This window comes from Seriola lalandi, unplaced genomic scaffold (genome assembly GCF_002814215.2).
Source record: "Seriola lalandi dorsalis isolate HSWRI2012SDOR001 ecotype SW California unplaced genomic scaffold, Sedor1 jcf7180002054182, whole genome shotgun sequence".
In the NCBI taxonomy this organism is placed as follows: Eukaryota; Metazoa; Chordata; class Actinopteri; order Carangiformes; family Carangidae; genus Seriola; species Seriola lalandi.
The window spans coordinates 1,527,391-1,550,712 of NW_019524735.1; the positions used below are offsets into that span (position 1 = coordinate 1,527,391).

General features: G+C 40.0%; 1 protein-coding gene across 2 annotated transcripts; it reads left to right on the forward strand.

The window, feature by feature from the left end:
* The first annotated feature begins 214 nt into the window (after positions 1–214).
* Positions 215–20,505, forward strand: cables1 (Cdk5 and Abl enzyme substrate 1). 2 transcript variants are annotated; one of them, XM_023403811.2, is made up of 10 exons: positions 215–931; positions 8,419–8,490; positions 8,648–8,740; positions 10,016–10,093; positions 12,944–13,049; positions 13,813–13,969; positions 14,109–14,212; positions 17,249–17,355; positions 17,561–17,768; positions 18,586–20,505. In XM_023403811.2, exons 1-10 carry the CDS (start codon positions 342–344, stop codon positions 18,724–18,726), a joined length of 1,656 nt encoding a protein of 551 aa, XP_023259579.1. In that variant the 5' UTR covers positions 215–341; the 3' UTR covers positions 18,727–20,505. The 2 variants fall into 2 exon arrangements, with proteins under 2 accessions (XP_023259579.1, XP_023259580.1); XM_023403812.2 differs by lacking the exon at positions 10,016–10,093.
* The last annotated feature ends 2,817 nt before the right edge of the window (positions 20,506–23,322 follow it).

Consider the following 23,322-nt stretch of genomic DNA (forward strand, 5'->3'; position numbering starts at 1 on the left):
AGACCAATATTTTGCAGATCTGACTGTTTTAGAGATGCCGTGCCTGGTTTATGTAATTTTGGCATGCACTGTCACAGCAGCGAGAGACGCTTCAGCAGTCAGGAAAAGGTATTGAAAAAAAAGAAAAAGAAAAACACGTATTCCTGACAGCCCATTGGTCCAAATTTTCCCTGTGCTGCCACAATACTGCACACACGTGACCTCCCTGTTTTCACCCAGTTAAACGCATGTACTTAAAAGACAGGCCACTACCATTCACCAGCACAAGCACGATTAACTCAATATTAATGTCAGCAAGGTAAGATCGCTGCTGCAGGGACTCGGATCAGTGGAAGTGGACCATGGCGGCTGCCACGAGCAGCAACACATCCACAGCCACGCTTCAGATAAAGCACCCCAGTATCGAGCATACGCGGAAACGCATAGACCCGAGGAGGAGGCAAGCGGCGCTGTCTTTTCTCAGCAACATTTCTCTAGATGGACGACCCGTGCAAGACGATGCAGACAATCAAAACGAAGAGGAAGGCTCACTTGAACCTAGGACTACACAGAGCCTGGTTTCCCCGGAGCGCTCGGCGTACGGGGCTGCTGGCGCCGGAGCTGCTGCTGCTGCTGCGGCAGCGGCGGCGGCAGCGACCACGGCCGCCCAGGCGCTCGCTTTTGCAAACCAGGCTCTCCTCGCCAGCAGTCGGGCCAGTTTTGGGACGGGTCCTGCCGCTGCCCCGGTGGCGGGTACAGACACGGAGGGCGACGCTTTCGTGTCCTCGACGTTCAGCTCTCCCTTCTCCGCGGTCCCAGCCTCGACTAGAGGGAGGCTGCAGACGTACACTCAGGGAATCCTTCCTGCCTCCTACTCCAGACAGTCCTCCCAAAGCTACTGCCTGGAGGGTGGACAGATAGCCAACTCTGCCATAGAGCTACAGAGGTCAAGGTAACTGTGAGAACATCAATTCCACTCAACTGTCTGATGCAGGGGACATGTAGTACACTGTGTCTGGTGTTGTGATGATGTTAAATATTCAAGCTTGTCTGCAGGATTCTGCAGTCAGGCCATTGTTTGCTTGCATATCATCACAAGCAAACAAAAACTTAGCCATGCCCCACCACTAAGATTTCAACAGTGTGCCACTGCAAGAAGCATGCATAGGAGCAGTCAGTCATCTTGTGTGTTTGGCTATAGTTACAATAAGATTACACTGACACACCCCCTATCATATTTTATTCTGTTGGTTTAAATTCCAACTCACAGCCAGGTTGCCATTTATTTTATCAATCAGTTAATTCATTTAAGGTGCAAGACTTAATTCACACATTGGTATCTGGAACTTGTAATGGGTTAAGTGTGTTTCCTTGTTCCCTCACTGACCACAGCCCTGAATGAATGAAGTCTTGTAACAGTTTTCTTTCACATTTCTTCTTTTCTCATTTCTGTTTTGAAAAGGTACTCTTGGTTCCAAGCAATGCAATCTGCCTGGACACAACAATGCACAGCAGGAGGAGAAAGTTCAGCTGTTTGTATATTTACTCCATGCAGATGGTTGTAGCCTTATGACTCACTGGTCTGCACAGGGACAGATACATTCAGTATGATCACAGGTCCAACAGCTGTGGAGGCGTAACCTAGTTTCCCCTGAGAGGGAAGTCAGCAGCACACCTCATCAGTTTCTCTCTGTGTTTCTGTTTTGTACATGTTCTCATGCTCTATGTCAAATTTACTGGACCTCAAATTATTTTTAGTGAATGTCATTCCAAAGCCTGGCACACACCTGCTGTCTCCTTCTTCTCCTCTGCGTGATATAAACATGCTGTAACTCTACACCCCTGTTCAAATACACATAGAACAGAAGAGGGGCTTGCTGCTCCATGTGGATGTCTTTTTAGTTGCCCTCTTTGTTTGCTTTGTCTTCACCTGGGAGGCACGAGGAGAGGCTGGAGGGTCTCACCTCACAGTGGGACAGCTGTCAGTAACAGTCGTCTCATGGCTTTCTCACTGTCAGAACCTGCTGTCAAATCCTTTCTGCTCAGCTCTCCATCCAGAGCCCCCCTCTCTTACCCAAATCCTCTCCTCCCTCTGGTGACTCTGCCAGACTTTTCAGGAAGCTCTGCTTCATGGCGAAACACTCAGTAAGCATCTAGTTCCCCTTCTTGAACTCGTGGAAATTGCACTGTTGAACTAACGGCTTCCGCAAGTCTTAATCTGTACTTTTTGATAGAGACATGCATAACACTCAAGAAGCCATCAATAATTTTTTTAAATGAGAGACTATTTACATGGAGTGAACATAACAGAAACACCTAACAATGATGCACAATCCAGTACATTATTAACCACAGCTTCAAATAGACACAGATGAATTGATACACAGGCCCATAATAAAGTTAACATTAGTTGACAAAACATTCTCACCACCAATTAGGAGCTGTTCTTGAGTTTTTGATCATATACAATTGTATGTTTATTTTTCCATTTTCCTGATCACTTTAAGGACCTCCTGTTCATGTTGTCTTAAAAGTAGAGATTTAAAGTTCATTCTTGACCTTGGAAACAGGAGTTGACAAAATAGAAATGTGAAAATCTGCAATCCCATGACAGCTGGGCAAACTCCATGTCTTGAGGAATATCATGTGATATGATAGAAAGCTCCAGATTAAATACTGAATGAGATTATGGTGAGATTGTTCTGTCAACTAATGTTTCCAAGGTCAAGATTGAATTTTCAGTCTCAAGGTGGAAATAGTTTGGCTCAGGTGGGTATATATGGTGGCACTGAATTGCACATGCATGTGGTTGAACTTCGTTTGACAAAATAACAGTTTGGCTACCCATACTGCAACAATACTTTTTTCAATACCTTACTTTGGGAAATGTATACATGTTTTTCTACAGAACTTTTTTTATTTTTTTTATTTCACAAAATCAAAGCAATAATTTTCAAATGTTAAACACAAAGTGTCATAAAAGAGCTCTGGCTAAAAAAAAAAAAAAACTACGATAAAAATCAGAGATTAAATTATTCCCAGGCAGATTTTAGTACTTTGTTCTGTGAACACATTTCAGTTCAGAACCGAAAAAATATTGAGGTTCAATGCCCAGCTGTTGCATGTCTGACATCTGCTTTCTACTACACAGTTCTGTTGTTGTTGTTGTTGAGCTAGTAACTACTGTATGAAATTCTTTAACCTTGACTGTACCCTGCTTTTGGAATGTGTTTGGAGGACATCCACACAAAATGAATTCTAATGTTGAGAGGTAAGCAACCTGTTGATGGAGCGTGGCCATATTCCACCGGCGCGCGGACAGACAAGCGTTCTGCACAGTGCCTGGTTTGTTTTCTGAGGGCAGCTGGTGGAAACGTGTCCAGAGGTCCCTGGCTGGGTGAGGCAGGATGCCCAGGCTTTCTGAGAAGCAGCCTGGCTCTCAGCTCTGTATTTTCTGTCCTCCACTTCCTCTCCCAGGGGCATCAGAGACACACTCTCCACTCAGACTTTTTGGCCTTCAGTCCCGCTCCCATTCAGGAAGTCACAGAGCCTTTGATGTGCCGCCAGAATAGACTCTCTGAGGCCAAAACCGCTTTAGACCATATCCTAATCAGAATCTAATGCATGAAAATTATGGGTGATTTTATATTCAGCTTTCCTTCCACTCCTTAGCGTTCATCCATCATGAATCAGCATGCCAAGAGCTGTGCTTTAAATATAGCATACAGTACCTATTACCATCTGGCCTTGTCTGCCTAAGGTGTAGAGCTATTTTAATTTCATCCTTTCCCCAGTAAGACGTACGAAGGTTCCCGCCACCATTAGAAAGTGCAGAATCATGTACTTTAACAAGATTTTTTTAGCATGAGGCAGCAGAAACTGTGGCTGGAAAACAAGCAGCACAAGCTGTTATAATGGTCCTGTGGAGTTTTTGTGCGATTGGGTCACATACTTCTGGTCATGATGTTGATCGTTGTTCGCTGAGGTCATGGTTGGCATAATCGCAGGCTTACATAAGCATGCTTCATTTTCCTTCACAGAGTCTCTCAATGCCTGAGCTGTCAACAAATGCTTAGAAAAGCCCATAAGATTTGAATGAAAAATCCCACAGTGAGTAAAGACAGGGTAACAAGGGTCAGCATGTGTTTTACCTCATGCAATTTCAAGTTGGACCCCAGAGTTAAATTTCCACATTATGACCTGTTCGGTTTCTTCACCTTGAACAGCTTAACTGTGCCATATATTGCTGTTGTACACAGCAGAACCTTTTTATTTGTGTTTCTCTTTCTTCAACTTCCTTTTTGTCGATTTTTATTTTTTAAATCTACTGATACATCTCATTTATCCCCCCTGAACTGCTCTGACTGGATTTTTATATATATATATATATATATATATTTTTTTTTTTTATATCAGAATAATCACATTTCCATTTAGTGGGGCTGTATTTGTGTGAAGAAGCCCAGAACATTACATTTATTTCCATTCAGTGACTCTCCCAGCAAAATGGAAGACTATGTCCTGTGGCAAGCTGCTTAAGCTGTTTAATCACCACATCTAAATAGTCCACTTGAGTTTTATAGCTTTATTTCATGGCACCACTGGACAGGATTATCAATAACTATTCGAGACATTTTCAATTCCAAGAGGATGTTATTGTGTCTGCAGTAGAAATGGCTTAATGCTGAATGGGTTGCATTTATGAAAAATGCTTAAAGAAAATTACTTGAGGCAACAGTAGTAGGAACTGTGTCAAAGACACTGAGGGATGCTTGTTGTGGCTCCTTTGAAGCTTCTGACAGACTCTTGTTAATGTCAAGCTGTATAGAAACTGATTGTTCTAACCCGAGTTGGTATTGTTCACGTCTAAAGTGAATGAGTGGCTTGGCCTGCGTTATTGTTTCCAGGATTTGTACCAGCCTGGAAAACATCTTTTGCATTAAAAACATATCCTGCTGCAGCTGTTAACGTACAGTTTGTCTGGATCAAAGTCCTCTGAAGCACTGTTCAGTTGATGAACTGGAAACATGGCCCTTAGGCCAATTGGTGAATAATTTTTTTGAAGGAAAGTAACGATTCATAGAGATTTGCATTGGAAAAATGACTAAATGTCACACAAGGTAACAAAAAGAGGTTATTTCTTCCTAGGCTCAGGTATAGACTGGGGACACTGTAGCTTTATAGTTTTATTCTATTCTCGTGCCTATGTATGTTGACAGTGTTTGGTCAGTGTAGTCATTTCCCCTGTCCAGTTCTCAGTCTGTGCAAAAATTCACACGAAGCTAAAATGGGCATTTAGCAGGCTAAGTTGGTGAAATCAAGTGGGCAGCTTCCAAAGTTACAAGCCTTTTCTTGTGTGTGAAATTCCATTTTTTAGCTCTTCAAGAAAACATTGTTTCGGGAATTACAGGGGGAAGTTTGTTCTAGGTTTGGAGGATACCCACTTAATTGGGCTAACTTAGGCAGCTAAAGGCTCATATTAACTTCAGCTGAACTTTATAATACATTTTTACATGGAATCAGAACTGTAAATTTGGTCCTTCGTCTCATCGTGCTGGGAAAGTATCCCTTCACTGCCACTATGGACAGGAGTAATGATTATAGAAAATAATGACTGTTTCAGTGTACACATTAGTATGTGAGAAATATATTAAGAATTGAAAACATCCCAAACTATAATTCTATGAACCTGCATTAACTGACTTATTTGGCCAATTGGGGCGAGGCAAAACAAGCTATTAACAACAAATATGACCTTGGTATGATGCTACAAGTGTTAGCAAACAGTTTCCTATTTAGACATTTAGCAGACACTAACAAACTTGGAAAAACATTATCATTCATTTGGATTTGTGTTTCTGGCCACATAATGAATGTGAGTCCAATGTTCACTCTCCATTTTAGCTCTGTTTTGTCCTCCACCAGTTCCTGAGGAAAATATCTGTTTCTTTAGCTACTAAATGCACCACTATGTTCACCAGCTAGATGCTGATGTTGTCTGTTGCTGCATGCTGGGCAGGTAGTTTACAGTGGGCTTTTAAAGCTTGCTGAAAACAGCTGCCTGCTGATGCTGTAAACAATGCTGATGAGAGCAATGAGAGCGAACCAATACAATACATTTGTGAGCCATAAAGCCAAAACAAAGAGCTGAAAAAAGCTAAAGCGCTCCATAGAGCTAAAGAGGGCTGCAGTGTTGGGTGATAATTCTCTGTGAATTCGATACTACTAGACAAGCCTTTGATGTTGCCCATAGTCATTTGACCCATTGTTCACATGAATATATTGATTAGTGCAGCTTTAGGTTAAGCCTTGGAATAGAAAGCCTTAATTTGAGTCAGTGTTGGATTAAAGACTAAGATGAGGTGATTTTTACTTTCTCATTAACTAAAGACTGTTATCCATGCTAGGATCCCATTTCATCTCTAAATACATCAAAATACACCATTGAAAGCTCTTCTTATGATCAAAACGTTTCTAAAGTTTCATTTTGCAGTGGTTTTAGGAATGAAGTTATGCACCATTTGAGCAAATCAGAAGCCTTGTCAGCTTGTCCGCTTATTTTTTATTCAGCCAATCCATCTTTCATGGTTATCAGTAATGGAGGATGATGTAAGACTTAACCATAAATCACATGACCCCCACTCGTCTGACCTTCAGCTAAAGGTCAGGCCCCTTTATTATGACCCTCTCAGTGCACGGTAGCGGAGACAGTGTTGATGTCAGCTGCACACTGTGGTAATCATTTGGACTAAGAATTGTACTGTTCATGCCCTTTATCGGAGCTTGGTGTTCTTGCCTCCAGTTTATGATCATTAGGGTCATAATATACAGTGCAGAGGGTGAGCCAGAATAATGGCTCTCGGTTTCTTGTCTGCTTCAACAGTCTGGCTCCTCATGATGTAAACACTTATCTCACCCCATCTCCTCCAGTATACAGAGTTCACTCAGCTTGTGTTGGTTTAAACCCTGGGAGATCCTCAAGTACAGAGTCATCTTTTGTTAATCTGTCCTCATGCTCTGTCGTTTATTAACCAGCCACTCTGCTTTACGCGCCGCTGTCTCTCCCTTTGGCTGAGATGCTCAGTAAAGAGGGTCATCAGTGTCATCAGCTTGTTTTTATGCTGCAGGGTCTACAGCATTACAGCACCTTTTTGATTTGTTAAAATAATTAGCCCAAGAGGATATACAATATGCATTGTGTGAACAGCCATTTGTTTGAGCCTGGCAGAATAGTAAGACAGCTGCAGAGCTGTTTAGGACTTGATGACAGATAGACCCTTTGAGAGAATGTGTCATGTTTTTGTTATTTGACCATTATTGTGTTAATTTCCACTACTTTAATTGTGGCCACTTTGTAAGGCAGGCAAATGAGTTGGATTATGTTATTATTGTGGTGCTAAACATGCAATTACAACCTAATTTTGGAACAGCTCAGGCTTACTTAGCTATCACATGTGGGTTTGTTTCTGACACTGGCAGCCGATCATATAAAAGTGGTCCAGCAGAATTAGCCTGTTGAGTCGTGCAATAAAGTGTGAAATAAAGGCCATCTGTGACAAAATGTGTTACACAAAGTGCTTTCAGAGCCAGATCGTTATCCTCTTAGCAGCTCAGATCCTGGAAAATTCTCTGTGATCTACACAAGGCTGAGGAGTGATCATTGACCACTAAGGCACACAGTGGTGTTGATTGATGGCAGTCATAACTTGACCGTCCAAGACTCATTTGTGTAAATGAACCACAGAACATACAAAAACAGGTGATAATTTAACATTGTGTGACCCATGTGTCAAGGCCTCCAGTCACCACACATGCACTTTGTTCCAGAGCTGGGTATCAAACCTTAATGCTTTTTGAGCACTGACATGAATATACATAAGGATCAACGAGCGTCAAGTACCAAAAAACAGAAAGTATTTTCTTTCGGCAAAATTGATTATTTGACACTAACGCACAGTAGTTTGACATATTCTGTTAAATTCAAAAAAACGTTTTTAGTAGTTGTAGTTGTGTAAAAGTATAGTGAGCTACATAGTGGCTTATTGATGCATTGCTTTGCAGTAAGTAGGTAAATAGAGATTTGGCTTGACATTTGGCAAATACTGATATCTTGTTTTATTCTAAAAGCTAGACTGACCTCAATTTGTGTGGAAAATGACCTTATAGATTTTTGGTGCTGACCTTTTCCATTTCAGGTATTGCTGTTGAGCAGACTTTGATTTACTGTTTTGCTTTTTCATCAAATTCCTTTGCAGTACCATGTGTTCATGTGTTTGCTATGGCAAAAAAAAAAAAAAGATCACGATTAGAAATGTTGCTATTATTGTGCCAGTGTTGGTTCATCTAGGAGCTGTTGAATGGCAGTTGGTCCTGTAAGATTTTGGTGTTGATAATTTCTTAATTTCCTCTAACCTCAAACCCCTCTGTCTGCCTTCTCAGACGAAGACTCATCTCTCAGCGCTCTTCGCTTGAAACGCTAGAGGACATTGAGGAAAATGCTCCTCTTCGCAGGTAGTAAAATGCACAGGATTACCCTTCTCATTCACATTGTCTGCTACTACATTTTGTGTGTGTAAAATGAGACATTCAGCTCAGTGTAATGTATCCCACTGGCAGAGTTTCTCTCTTTTTCTGGGTACTGATGTTGTGTGCTTGTTTTACATTTTAGATGCCGAACCCTATCGGGTTCACCCCGACCAAAGAGCTTCAAGAAAGTCCACTTCATAAAGAACATGAGGCAACATGATATGCGCAATGGAAGGTATGAAGGCAAACAACGCCATCCCTTAGTCAATACAAGTCCTCAGTGGATAATGGCAGGCTGCCCCAGTCAATGAACTGCAGTTTGGATGTTTCTCACATTACAAGCCACATTGCAGGCGAGCAGGCCTGGCCCATTCACAGCATGTTGTTCTGACTTGTAAATATAACATAATATAAATCATGTCTATATTGAATATATCATATTTTATTTTGATCACTTTTCAAATTTCGGAATCACACTGTAAAATCACTTTACTCGAGTACTAAATAAATCTACTGAATCACATGCCATTGTGTCACAGTCTAACAAACATGTATCCGGCATACAAATCCCTAAATACAGACAACTTTTGGCTCAGTGATGTTAATGTTGACGTTTTACTGGGTGTGCAGAAAGTAACCAAAGGGGCGATGGTTGTTGTTTAAAATAAGCCAGGAGACCAATAATGCTCTGGTGACTTTCAGCCTTTTGCTTTGGAAAGTAACTTGTAACTTTTTTTTGTTGGTGTTTTGCGATGCATAGTCTAATCTTTTTAAGTAAAGAATCCTTTTTTAAGTTGAATCCTTTTTTAAACTATTTATTAATTTATTAATGTATTTATTAATCTGTTAGTTCTAGCTCTTGTTCAGCGTTTGGTTGTCCCGAAGAAGCAGATCTCATGTGAAAGCTAGTACCTCTGGTTTAGACTATCGCTGTACCATCTTGATAAGTTCCACCTGTTAAATTAGTCGATATGTAAAATTGTTTTTCCTGATATCCAGATCCACATCTGATGTGGGATAATGCTGAGCTGGATTTTCCACACCATTAACCACTACTTGTTGATTAACTGATGCTGAAACAATAGGCATTTCATGACTCACGTGCTGTGTATGTCCTGATGATGATTTTTGGCCAAGTGGTGATCATCATCATGTGCCTGTGAGTTGCAGCTATTAATAGAAGTAATTCTGAGGTTGTTTTGGTTTTATTTAAAGACATTCTGTGATGTGGACATCTGGTCACCTGGAAACATGTCTGTAGTTTAGTATAAAAATGGCTCGTTTGAACTGAAGTTTTTAAAGAAATAAGATTTTGTAGCAAAAATGCATCTTTGTTGTTTCCAAACCACTGACTACATGCTACAATGCTACAAAACAACACACACTTATCCTGAATTTCCAGTTCATTCTCTTTTATTCTAAGTTTTTACTGCACACTTTTTCCAACTTTAATCTGTGGATCTGTCCAGATAGACATTGATTAGCTTGTTTACCATTTTTGTTTTTATAGGATAGTCCTTATCAGTGGCAGAAGATCCTTCTATAGTGTATTTTCTGTCCTGCCCTATCGAGATTGTAGCCAAGCAGGGTATGTATCCGACAGCATGCCGAACTTTGTAACTCCAGCCTGTGCTCCCTCTTTCCTTTTGTTTTCTCATCCCTCTTTTTCTATGGATGTACTCTCCTCTGACTGGTGCATACATCGCTAAGGGCTGGTTTTGGTGGATGCATTTTTACCCTAAAAAAATAAACATTGGGCTGAAATGGGCTTTAAAGGCTTAATTTTGTATATACTTAGACCACATTGTAGCCTAATGCTTGTTGCTTGTACTGCTTTTTCCATAATGCCTCTGGTGGCTTTTGGGCACTCATCTTTTTTTTTTTTTCTTTTTTTCTTTTTTGTCAACCCATTTTTGTCTGTTGCTGGCTTTGCTGTGTAACATTTAAGACTCACCTTTCCTGGGGTTTCTGCTCTCCTTGGATATCGAAATTTTAACCCTTAAATTGAATGTGATGTTCAGTGGTCTAATTATCCACAATGTTGACAGACTGGGTATATATCTGTTGATCGTACACAGTCATGACAGTTTGTTATTAACCATTTTTGTTTATTCAATGCCTGGGTTTTGAGATTACATTTCAAGAAAAAACATCTCTGGCTTCTCTATAGATGCCTGTTTCCTCTTTTTTTTTCTTTTTTTTTTTTAAAGCAACACAAAGCTCTATGTAATAATGTACCCACCTGGCTTGCGTGGGGATAGGTCTGGTAGGGCCTTTGTCCTGATGCTCCCACCCTCCCCAGTCACATGAAACGGTGTGTTTTGGAGGAAGTGAAAGAGAAAGGGGACACATAAACACTAGAGAATACAATGCACAGAAAGAAAAGCTTCACACTAGGGCTTAGTGAAGAGCATAAAAGGCTCAATCCATTTGTGGAATTTCCTAAGCCAGCCAATCAGTGCAAGGTCAAGGGTTAATAAACCCCCCCAGGGCTTTCCAATACACACATTTGACAGCTAATTGCTGCTAATTGACAGTTTACAGTTAGACTTTGGTTGGCTCAGTTAAGTGTTGTAACAGTAAAACAACCTTTTATTAGACGGCTGGGCCCAAATGATTGATTGCATGTATTATTTTCTCTATCTTTCTTCTTCTTTCTTCTGTCTCTGTCTTTATATTTACTATAACTACTATCCCACGAACAAAAATGATCAAATTTTACACAGCAGACTGGTATGATCCCAAACAACTTACACTCAAACATTAAAACATTTGCTTTTTGCTATGTACTTTCTTGCCAATAATTAGATGAGAGCAAAATTTATCTTGATAATTACTGAGTTTTTCAGTTGCTGATAGGCAAATTTTTTTAACATTTAGATAGTGAGGCAAGCTCTTTCCTGACCTTATGCTAAGCTATACTAACTGCCTGCTGGTGATACCTTTATATGTAACATACTGACATTAAAGTGGCATGGATCTTCTCATCTAACTGTTGGTAAGAAAGCGAATGTTCTCGAACCTTTCGTTTAAGGAAAAGACAAAAATTTAACTTGGACTTGGACATCTTTTTATGGGCCGACACTGTCTCTTGACAGCCAGATACTCCTGCGTTCAAACCCCTCAAGGGTCAGCTGTAACTTTTCTTTGTGGACTTTGCATGTTCTCCTTGTATTGGCATGGGTTTTCTCCACATACTTCAGTTTTTGTGACCCTAAAAGTCATGCATGTTAGGTAATAGTCCTGGCATTGGACTGTAGTTGCACTTGGCTCCCAGGGTAAAATGTTAGATGGGTCAAATGCAAAGGACAAACTTCCTCACAGCAGGGAATAATCAAGTATAACCAAGTGATGCTCATAAGTTTAGTGTAATGGGTGAAGTCTGTAGGGGAATATTATTACAAGCCAGTCAACCCAACACACAGTATTTGATAGTGTACGTAACCAGCAGGGGGTCAAGATTCTTTTAGTCATGTTAATATTTATTTCTTGGTTGCTTGTTCTACATTTAGAAACATTTGGCAGGACATAATGAGCGCTGCATTGATTAAAATACTATTAACATATCGTTGTTTGAAGCCAGTGTTCCTATTCATGCATGTTACTTGGCAATATCAGCTTTTCTTATAATTTCCTTTCATTTCTCCTTATTCTCAGCAGACCGAAGCTTCATAGAAAAGCTCTCTTCCTAGAAAGCTTTCTGTCTCTTGTGTTTCCCCCATTTTTATTTAATCTCCACTGTGCTGTAAGATGTCTGCTGCCTAAGGATCTCCATGTCTATGATGCATCTATCAACACTGTGTTCTTATGTGCCTGTCTGCCAGATAACACTGTTTTCATTATAACAGATTGGCCCCACATGTCATCAAAACACTGGGAGAGTCATGTGAGGGCCTACTGTGTAATTTCTTTCTATTTATCTGGGAACCATTATAATCTAATTTTGCATGTGATTGCCCCAGTGTGCCGTATGTTCTCAGCAGCAGACATGGAATACAGAAAGATTTGGCACATACGAAATGTGTTCAGTCAAGGGCTCTCCACTGTTTGCTCCATTGACACACTTAACTCTCCAGCCATCTGTTTTTTACTTCAGCAGACCATCTGACCTCCTGCAAATCTCCCACAGCAGTATGGGTTTTCATGCGTTGGTGAGGCCTTTTGAGGAGGCTGGCCTGCTAGAGCAAAACCAAACTCTCCTCCATCCTTACTCCCAAGGGTGTATTTTATTTCTGATTTCCCTGAGATGCACCCACAGACATGGGCAACTGCAGAAACTAGGCCGGCCGATGAATGCAGATCAATACAGGGCCTATATCTGTGAGGTAGTGATGTGGAGGTGTGCTAGACAAGGCCCCAGCAGGAGGAGATGGGAATTAAACAAGGAGTAGTATTATTTGTATGATGAAAACCTCAAAGGTTGTGTGCTCATCATCAGGGATATAAAGCTGGAAGGAGGGCGTCAGCGGCACCCGTCAGGAGGCGTCAGCGCCAAGGAGATGGTGATCGGGCTGGAGGGAGTGGAGTTGGGAGCAGATGGAAAGGTAAGAAATCAGCAGAAATGTGTACGTGTAAGTATTAAAAAAAAAAATACTGCTCACACAAAGTAAAAGAAAATGGTATTGATATTGGTGTTTGTGAGTGAGTACAGTTGGATGTTACAGTGATGATGTTTGCTTCAACATTATGTAAGTATAATTATTATGTGCACATGGGTCTTGATTTACTCACATTCAGTGTTGTAAACAAATATTACAGTAACTAAACAAATATTGCTTTAAATAAGGAGCCATTCACATTTTAGCTGCGTATTGAAAAAACATGGTTTTTGCTGTTAGCTTGTTAGATGCTAGCTGCTACATAGGCTTGAATGGCACTAAGCTAGCTAGTCTGACAAATTACTTTCCTTTAAATGATGAACTGCTTATCTTCAAACATTGCAGTTCAAGATAAGGTTGAGGTTTTTGATAAATTCAGAACATAAACTCTGAAGACTTGTGTGTATTGTTTGTGGTGTTTAGCAAGCTAATTCCCACAAATCAACACACGTTTAGCATATTTGAACAATACGCCGCTTTCCAAGTAGCATTTTGACATTTCATAACAGTATCAGCCCAGGTGTTAGTTAATGTGCATGCTGGCTTACTTGGTATGGTATACTGGGACACTTAATGAAACTGAGCCATTGCTAATGTTATTGGCGCCACCTGTGCTTTTCCCGTCTTGACAAAATGCTGCTGTAAAAAGTTGCATTAATCTAACAGGTGCGATATAAATACAAACTTTACTTTCTACCTGTGTCCGCAGACTGTATCCTACACCCAGTTCTTGTATCCTACTAATGTGCTGGGCGGTCGCAGAAACACCATCGACTCCACCTCTTCCTTCTCTCAATCTCGTAACGCCAGCCACCGCAGCCTCAGTTTGGGCCGAGCCAACAGCAACCAGAGCAGCCTAGACACAGGTTAGTTGGTTGCCAACAAATAACATGACTTATTCCTCACCCTCAGTTGTCTTTATCCAGTATATTTTTATTGGAAAAGAAACTGTGCAAATGTTAACTTCTGGCTCAACCTCTGTTGTTGTGTTTGTGCTCGTGGCAGGGAATGATTTGGTCGACTTTCGCGAGTATGATCCGAATCTGCTGGATGACCCTCAGTGGCCTTGTGGAAAACACAAGAGAGTCCTCATCTTCCCCTCCTACATGGTGAGAAAGTACTCTAGCTGCGTGTAACACCACTGCCATCAGCAATAACAACAACAGCCACTGCAGCCTTGTCCTCTTGAGGGTATAATGGAAAAGTTGTTTTTGTCCAGGACATAATTTGCAGAAATAGATCCGCCTCTGTTTTGACATTTTTCGTTGAGATGTCCTACAATATCTCAGTCTTAATGCTTTTTTTTTGTAATTGTTACTTTTATCATTATGGAGCATTTGTGTTCAATTTTCCCACCACAACCAAGAACAATAACACACCAAAAAGAATTATCTGACTCAAGAGATACTCTCTCAAAAAGTCCTCGTGAATTTTATCAGCTGTTTTTGAAAGTGAGCCAGGAGGATGTTTCTAACAGTTTTAATCCAGGAAGGTCACCGGGCCCAGACTCTCTCCCACCTTCTGGGGCCTGAAAGAATATACATACAGCCACTTGACCAGTGTAACAGCTTAATGTTTATGTCTCAGCACTAATCACTCTCACTTTTCCGGAAAAAGAACATTTTATTGTGGTCGGAAAAGGAAAAAGAAAAACACACTGACTAGACTCCCACCTCATTCTTTCCTGGGCTCTGTTTTTGTTACGGAGACTGGCAGAATACACAACAAGGACTGACATAGTTGAAATGTTCAGTCAAGGCCAGGCTATGCTTTTTTTCCCTCCTCTCTTCCTCCAATTACAAAACCCAGCGTCTCACAACAATGGCTATTGTTTGCTACAGGAATGGAACCAGTAAATTCTCAGCATTTCAGGGTTTAAACACAGTCTGTTTGGGAGACATGACTCTCTCACTGAACTTTCAAGTTCATGCAGGGAATTTAATCCTCAAGACGCAATTGAGGAAACTCTTGTATGACCTACAATATGATTATGAAACGAGGAAAACCTCACTTAGATTATTTTAAATGTGGTAGGGAAGCTTGTAGATTTGTGAATTATTACCCTTACGTTAAAAACATGGAAAAATTAAATGTTTTTATGTGTTGACATAGGTTAGCCTGAAACAGGGTCATAGTTGATAAGACTTTCTGTCGTGATGTCAGTGCTGTCCTTTTTTCTGTTCATTTCTCAGAGCTCCGACCATAGATAAGCATTCGTGCTTCATGCTTCATGATTAGTAGCATGATGTTGAGGGCTAACGCCATTATTCACACTCTGTGCACTGTCTGCAATACCATACATGCATACAGAGGGCCATCGATATATTTTTAGAACTGCTGCATAGTGTGCTCTTATTTAATTGCTCATTCTTAGTAGACCACTAAAGGAATAACCCCGTTGTTTTTACAACATGAGTCTTATTTTTTGCACTTTTGGCCATTTCTCTCAGCTATGAAAAGTAAACTAAAGTAATGAAAAAATACCCATTATAATTAAAGTCAATGGTAACGTCTTCAAATTGCTTGTTTTGTCTGACCTACAGTCCAAAACCCACAGATATTTCATTTGTTATCATGACAGACAGCATGACAAAGTAAAGCAGTGAACCATCACTTTTGAGAAATTGTTTCACTAGAAAAATGACAGAAAAGATGAATCAATAATTTTTTAAGATTACATTATCTTATTTTTATACGTCCACGCTGGCACCAGTCAGAGCTGGAGGCATTATGTTTTTCGGGTTGTCCGTCCGCCTGTCCATCCCATTCTTGTGAAGCCATTTTTAGCCATAACTAAAGAATTCACATAACAATTATGACAAAATTTGACACAAATGGTTAATATTTTATATGATTCTGGATAAACAAGGATGTAACCTGAAACTAGTCTGAGTGGCGGAGGCATACAATCTTGAATCTGTAATTCTAGTTCTTGTGGTGTATTTTCAGTGCAAACAAAACAGTGCGGTATAGAAGTTCAAGACGATTGCTGCAGTTGGATTGGCGTGCAGTAACGCTCACTCAGTAAGGGGTATGTGTGAGCTAGGTTGAGATAAAAAAAAAAAAAATGGGTGTGTATGTGCAATGTGCGTTTTGATCTGCCAGTATAGTGATATGGCAGCCTGTGTGTACATGTGTGTACATACAAAAAAATGAAAGAAAGCAGGACAAAAGGAAGCAGGAATTAAAAATGAAAACAAACAAACTAGCCAAATAAAGTGGTTTAGATAAACTGGTTAGTTTGTTAGAGGTGTGTTAGAGGTCAAACTGAAAGTAAGTGCAGCCAATTGATAATGATCCTGGACCCATAGATATGGCAAGTATGGTGACTCACAGTTAAACCATGAAGTTGGTCTGTAAACTGCGATGGGCTGTTTGGGTAATTATTTTACTTTTTTGGTCATAACTCAAGTGTTTATCTCCATTTGTTTATTCTAATATAACTGGCTAATCTGAAGGTTTGCAATACTATGTTGTTTTATTATTATTATTATTATTATTATTATTATTATTATTATTATTATGGAATGACGGCCAGATCTATGAAAATAAGTTCCATGTTGTAATAAATCAGAATTATCCTGCATATCTAGCAGCAAAGATTCATTTTGCCTCTAGAACATCTTAAATTTAAGTTGTGAATTCAGCCAAGAGCTAGAAATGAACTTTGTTCTACAGGGATTTCACCCCCTCATTAAACTGTCCTAATGTGACTCACCCACCTGGTGCTCAAAACATGCTCTAACAAGCTCTAAGGATTGTTCAAGAGAAGTCTGAAGACGGCATAGAGAGCTCAGTAGACAACTGAGTATGCTTTCTGTCCTCTGGGTTTTTTAAAGAGCAAGGCTGGTGATAATCTGTGTTTTTCTCATTGTCTCAAATCTCATTAAAAAAAAAAAAAAAGATCAAAAACAAAAATATGTTAGTCTACCTATCAGTACTTTTCAACATCACTGTTCTGTCTGTGGCACTCAGGCCTGAAGCCCACACACAAAACCAACTACAGTGTCACCCAGTAACACCAGTACTCAGCTAAGCCTCACTGTGAGACGGTGGAATCCAACACTAATGTGTGAGGATCCAGTCACCAAGCTCACTGCTGAGAGCCGTGGTCATTCTAACACCACCTCTGGTTTTCATTTCAGACTACGGTCATTGAATACGTCAAACCCTCTGACCTCAAGAAGGACATGAATGAAACCTTCAAGGAGAAATTCCCCCACATAAGGCTTACACTCAGCAAGATAAGGAGGTAAAACAGACGAAAATGTATAAAATGTGTCAGCAAGTTTGTTTGTTGTTTTACAATAAAGACGATTTAACTTTAAACTTTAACTTGAACTGTTTAATTTATTTTCTTTACGGTCTACTTTCTCTTAATTTTGCCCTTTCTCTTTTTCCCCTTCGTCTTTCTTTTTTTTTTTTTTTTTTTTTTTTTTTTTCTTCACTCTGTGCAGCTTGAAAAGGGAGATAAGAAAGCTGGCCCAGGACGAGTGTGGTTATGAGGAACCCACAGTGGCAATGGCTTTTGTCTACTTTGAAAAACTCGTTCTTCAAGGCAAACTAAACAAGCAGAATCGTAAACTCTGTGCTGGAGCTTGTGTTCTTCTGGCAGCCAAGATTGGTGGTGATCTCAAGAAACATGAAGTCAAGCTCCTGATAGACGTAAGTTTCCAAAAATCTAAACTTTGTGGCTTTATGATGTTTTTAAACCACAACTTGTAAAGTCAACAAGTTAAACATAGTGAAATGTGTCCACAGTGAAGTCTCTTGAATAGCCTGACTAACAGCTTTCATTGCTGTGAGCACCACAAACACAATTCCACTGTAGTTGGCAGTAGATCAAAACATGAGAACATAAAAACCAAAACTATTAGCATGGCCAGACACCACTATGAGGAAAATATGGTTGTGATGACTGTGTTTTCAGAAGTTAAAAACCAGATATAGAGAATACTAGGCAGGATAGGACAGCAAAGTGTGTTTCAGTCACAGTCAGCTACAATAAGAGAAAGAACTGCTGCCATAACCATTCAATATCATGAAAGCTGATCTTAGGAGTCAGATCTAGTATTTACCTAAAAACAGGATCTGATATTGCTAGTCGAGTGGCTTCCAAATCCCATAAATGACAGGCGACATTTTTTGTCAAGGGTCTGGTATTTATAATCGGACATGCTTTCCCCACCTCACTGCTCAAATCCTAAACTTGATCAACGTGCACTTCAATTTACTGAATTGCCCCTTTTAATGAAAGCTTTTAGAGTAGCAAATACCCCCCTTTATATTGTAATTGACTTGCAGCGTATGGTGATCGCATCAGCAGGCATCACTGAAACCTTTCTTGTCTGCCATGAGGTCAGTCCTCATGAAACGCTGGTTGAAAATAAATGGGTGCGATTATGAGTCATTGAGAAGCAATAAGGAATACAGCATTAGACGTATCTATTGTTTAATCTTTACTTTTTTTTTTGTCTGGCAGAAACTGGAGGAGAGGTTCAGAGTGAACCGCAGAGAGCTGATAGCCTTCGAGTTCCCTGTCCTGGTGGCGCTGGAGTTCAACTTGCACCTGCCTGAACACGAGATCATGCCCCACTACAGACGCCTGCTGCAGACCTCCTAGCATTAGTGACCCATCAGGAGGAGGACCACCAGGTTCTCCTCCTGATCTCCTCCCCACAGTATCCATCCTCCCACCTCTCTCTTCCCCATCGCCGTCTCACTGCTTCAAGGTACCGTTGGTTGTCACTCAGCCGCCGCCGTTCATCATTACCAACAACCCTCTCCTTCATCTCAGAGACCTGGAATCAGCCAAAGGGACACGCGTTTTTAAACAAACTTTTCTCAATTTTTTTGACTTCTACATTCATCATCACTACATGGACTTGGAAAGAAAGGGTTCAACTGTCTGCAAACAAGTTGTTTTTCTAGTTTGCATGTTCCACATCTCTTCATCTTCATTTTGTATACTTTAGATCTCTCTTGTTGCTTAAGAGAGCTTTTTTTCTCTTTTTTTTTTTTTTTTTTTTTTTTGCTTGAATCTGATGGTGAACAATTTGTTTTCTCAGTTAAAACAACCAATGATTGTAACATTTTTTATCATCTCTTTTCATTAATCTCCTTCTTGTAAACTTTGGTATGATTGGTTGCCTCCTGGCCTGGATAAAATTTAAACAAAAGCCCTTTAAGTGGCTGGTTTTGGCTGGACTGTTATTCCTCAGAGTGACTCATCTTTTCGCAAGTCATCGTCTTAAAAAGTGCACTTTTTGAATATTGCAAGACGTGGGCAGAACGGGGACATTTTTTTCCCAGACTTTTAATGAGCTTGGGAATGAACCCTGAAAAATAAGCTGTGTTCACAAGCACCGCACACAATTCATTTGAATGGACCTTGGATTTGTTTTTTCTCTTGTGTTTTATTCACTATTTTCTAGCCACAACTTATCCGCATGACAAGAAATGATTGTTTGTACGCAGGTACTTGCAAACAAGATGGGACTTCCTATTTTCACTGAAGTATTCCATTCATTTTCTACCAGTCAGATGCTTGCCATGGACTTATGGAGACCAGACCCACTTTTATCAATGTCGAATTTCCTGTGCTCTATGTTAGAGTGTATTGCTCCGCACATTTACAGTGCTATAATGGGGTCAAGGTGGTCGCTCTGTGAAGTTGTTCATGAGTGCAAACATGCTATTAACCAGTGAGACGGATTAGCAGCAGGGTAGCAGCAGGGTGCTCTAGTTTTGAGAGAGAATGTCCTTTACCTGGTGGATCTGGGTTAAGAAGACCCTGAGCTAGTAATTGTCCTCCTGCTGAAGTGTCCTTGAGCAAGAAACTGAGTCCCTTCAGGCTTAAGGGACACTGCTCTTTAACTGACCCTGATGGCTTATAACTTTGCATATAACTTGAATTAGCATTTGTTTATTTGAAATTTGAAATGTTTAAAAAAAAAAAGAAACACTGAAAATTGAGGAAAAAAAAGCGTGCCAATGTGACCAATTAAACAAGTATTATTCCATTTATTTGGCATGTTATCTCAATTAGATTTTTTTTTTTTTTTTTATCACCTTGAAATTGTCTCACGCAATACCACAGAGTATTGAGAGGGCACCTAATCAGACAGTAGGCCTTCTTGAAAAATAGTATTTAATGCTGCTCCAAGTATTGATGATATTTGAGCTGAAATGATCACAAGAGGAAACCAAATTTTTAGTGATGAAAGTTTGGATTGTGCTGATTTTAAGGTGGGTGGGGGGGATTACTGAGCTTCTTTTTGTTTGCAAGCCCAAAGATTTCGCTGTAAGATGCACACTAAATACTCTGTGAGGAAAGACTCATGGGCGACACTTACTACCTGTGTATGTTTGTAAATAAATTGCTTTGCTTGTTCAATCAAAACGAGACTCTTGACGTTGTTGTTGCTTGAACCAAGCCTAGAATGTGTTTCCTAATGACTACCATGATCCAATTACTTCTCCTCTAGTGCCACCGTAAGGTTGACATATGTGATTTTTAGTTAAATGTCTCAACAACTACTGGATGGATTGCCATAAAATTAGGTACAGACATGCACGTCTATCTGAGGATGAAATTTGGTCAGTTTGGTGAATCCCAAACTTTTTATATGGAGCCATCTTCTTGTTGAAATATCAAGTACAGTCTCACAGAGCTGCTAGCATGGCTGTAGGCAAGTGGTTTAAACAAATCTCATCTAGGTTACAATGGAAACTGTTCTCTCCAATGTTACTTAAATTACAAGTTTTGTTAAATGGCGCACTGTGAAAATGTTGTGGGACAAGTGATAGTCAACTTGCAAACATGTTACATTTATGCATCTTGACAGGGGCTGCACTTATTGCACTTGTATCTTTTTGAGTCTAAAGTTCAGCACAGTATTCCATGTGCTTTTTAAATACACTGCAATCATAACAAAGCTAATGATTAACCCGTGGCTGCAGTCTCATATCATTTTCACCATGTCTTCCTTGTTAAAAATGTGACATAAACAGTTAAGCAGAGGAATCCGTCTATGAAAAATACAAGAGGTGCAGACAAGCAGTAGCAAAATCTAACTGATGAATAACTTAAGCCTCTTGCAAATGATTTTAAATGTAAATTATTGAAATCATCTATTCCTATGTAATAAAAGACCTGTCTGGGATCCTATTTGATGCTTCAAAGTTATGTTATGTCATGGTGCAGCTTGTATTTTAATTTAATTCACATGAATCATATGTGACTTGAGCTCACAATGACAAGATTATCAGAACAACAAACTGAGTTCATCTGTACTTGCATTAAAAGCTGAGCTCACTGCTGCTCCACAACATGCTGCCAAAAGTTCTCTCTTCTCTTTTGTTGTGTCAGTGTCAGTGGTTCTGTTCATTTCTGTTTCACTATTTTACTTTCCATATTATACGTTTTATATTTTCTGCTCTGTGGCCACAAACATCTGAGTTTCGTCTAGTTCTTGATTGTCAATTGATGTGATTTGTGCATGATGTCTTTAGTCTTTTTTCAGCAGCAGTTCTTTAACTAGACATTTCAAGACAAGGTTTAGGCCACCTTAATGAAACACCCCTCTGACTTGCAGATGCCTAACTCATGTTTTCAAACTGTCAGGCCTGATCATTTCAGTACATTGACTCAGGTGTAACTCTCCAGTAGCCCTGACTGGAAATGGATTGCACCTGTTGCTCTGATGCAATCTGAGAGGTCAGTTTCTCATCGAGTGGGAACTCTCCTGACACATATCCAACGTAAACAAGGCCTACAGTCACGCCAGTCTCGTGCTGCCATCAAAACAAACAGGCCAGGCCCGAGTGTGGACACACGGCATACGTGGCTTAGTCCCCTCCATTGACGGCTTAATTCCCCCCTCACCGCCTCATAAAGGGGTCTATTGACAGCCCTTCCTGAGCCCTGCTCACACATAAGTGACCCTCATTGTGAAAATATGTGTACCATCGTTTGGGGCAAGCAGCGGTCTATTGCCCTTCCCTTTAAAATAACAACATTTGGCTGAAACGGCATTTTACCCCTTTCCTGTCATGATACTGTGACTCAGGGCTTTTCCACCTTTTACAGTAGTTTGTAAACATGGAAGTGTAGACACTGAAGTTTGTGGTATAATAATGAAATAACTGTGTGGGAACCTATTTGATTTCCTTAATCTTGAGTTTTGTTCAGTAGCAGGATATTACAAGTTTGACTACATTTGCTCAGTTTTTGTTATTTACACCAAGTACAAACAGGTTTCTAATGTGAACAAGTGTGTCTGTCCAAATCCACCAGCTTCTTGTTTTTTCTTTTATCCAAAACTGGTCTGTGGTCAGGAGGGGAAAGCACTGTGGGTGGATCTGAAAATCTGATCCTCTCTTCGTGTTTGACAAGGCTACCTAATCCCTTTTGTTCCACCCCAAGAGTCTATTTCAGAGACAACTGAACCCACTGTAACAAAAAACCAGTGACGCAAAGTGTGGCATTAAATGCTTCTTACACTTATTTATTGATGGATCTTTAAAAAAAAAACACACACAGATCAACTTTTTTAAGTAGGTGTGGAGGAAGCCCCAATGTGAGTTCAAAGGACAACTGTGGGACGAAACACAGGGAAAGGGTAGAGGACAGAAGGATAGGACTAGGTCTTGACACAGGACACTTCATTATGGAGGTAGATTTGTTTCAATGTTACTTGTGTTAACAGATTGGCAATCTGTGTGTAAATGTGTAATCTGTAAATATAAAACACCTTCCATAAATACAGGAAATAAATTTGCAAATTCATAAAAATATCTTGCAAATATAAAACGGATCTGCCAATAAACAACCAAATTCTACAGATAAAAATATATCTGTGAATGCATTCAATTAATTTACAAATAAATGAAAAGCAATCAAAAAGCATTTGTGGATCTCAATTCTGCGCTTGTGATTTCTAATTGTCAATAGCTTTTCAATTTTCATTTTAATATGGTCATAGAACGCCCATGAGTATGTGAAAATGAAAATCCAAATTGGATTACTGCATTTTATTTATTTATTTTTTACTTTGCTGGGCTGGATAGTAGCACAAGGGCAGGTGTGCTTACTGGGCAGCTCACACAGGTGCATTGAGTGTCCTTTTTTATGTTGGGGCAGCAGCATGTCAGACATGAACACAAGGAGACTGGACAAGCTGATCAAAAAGGCTGGTTATGTGCTCTGGACTCACTC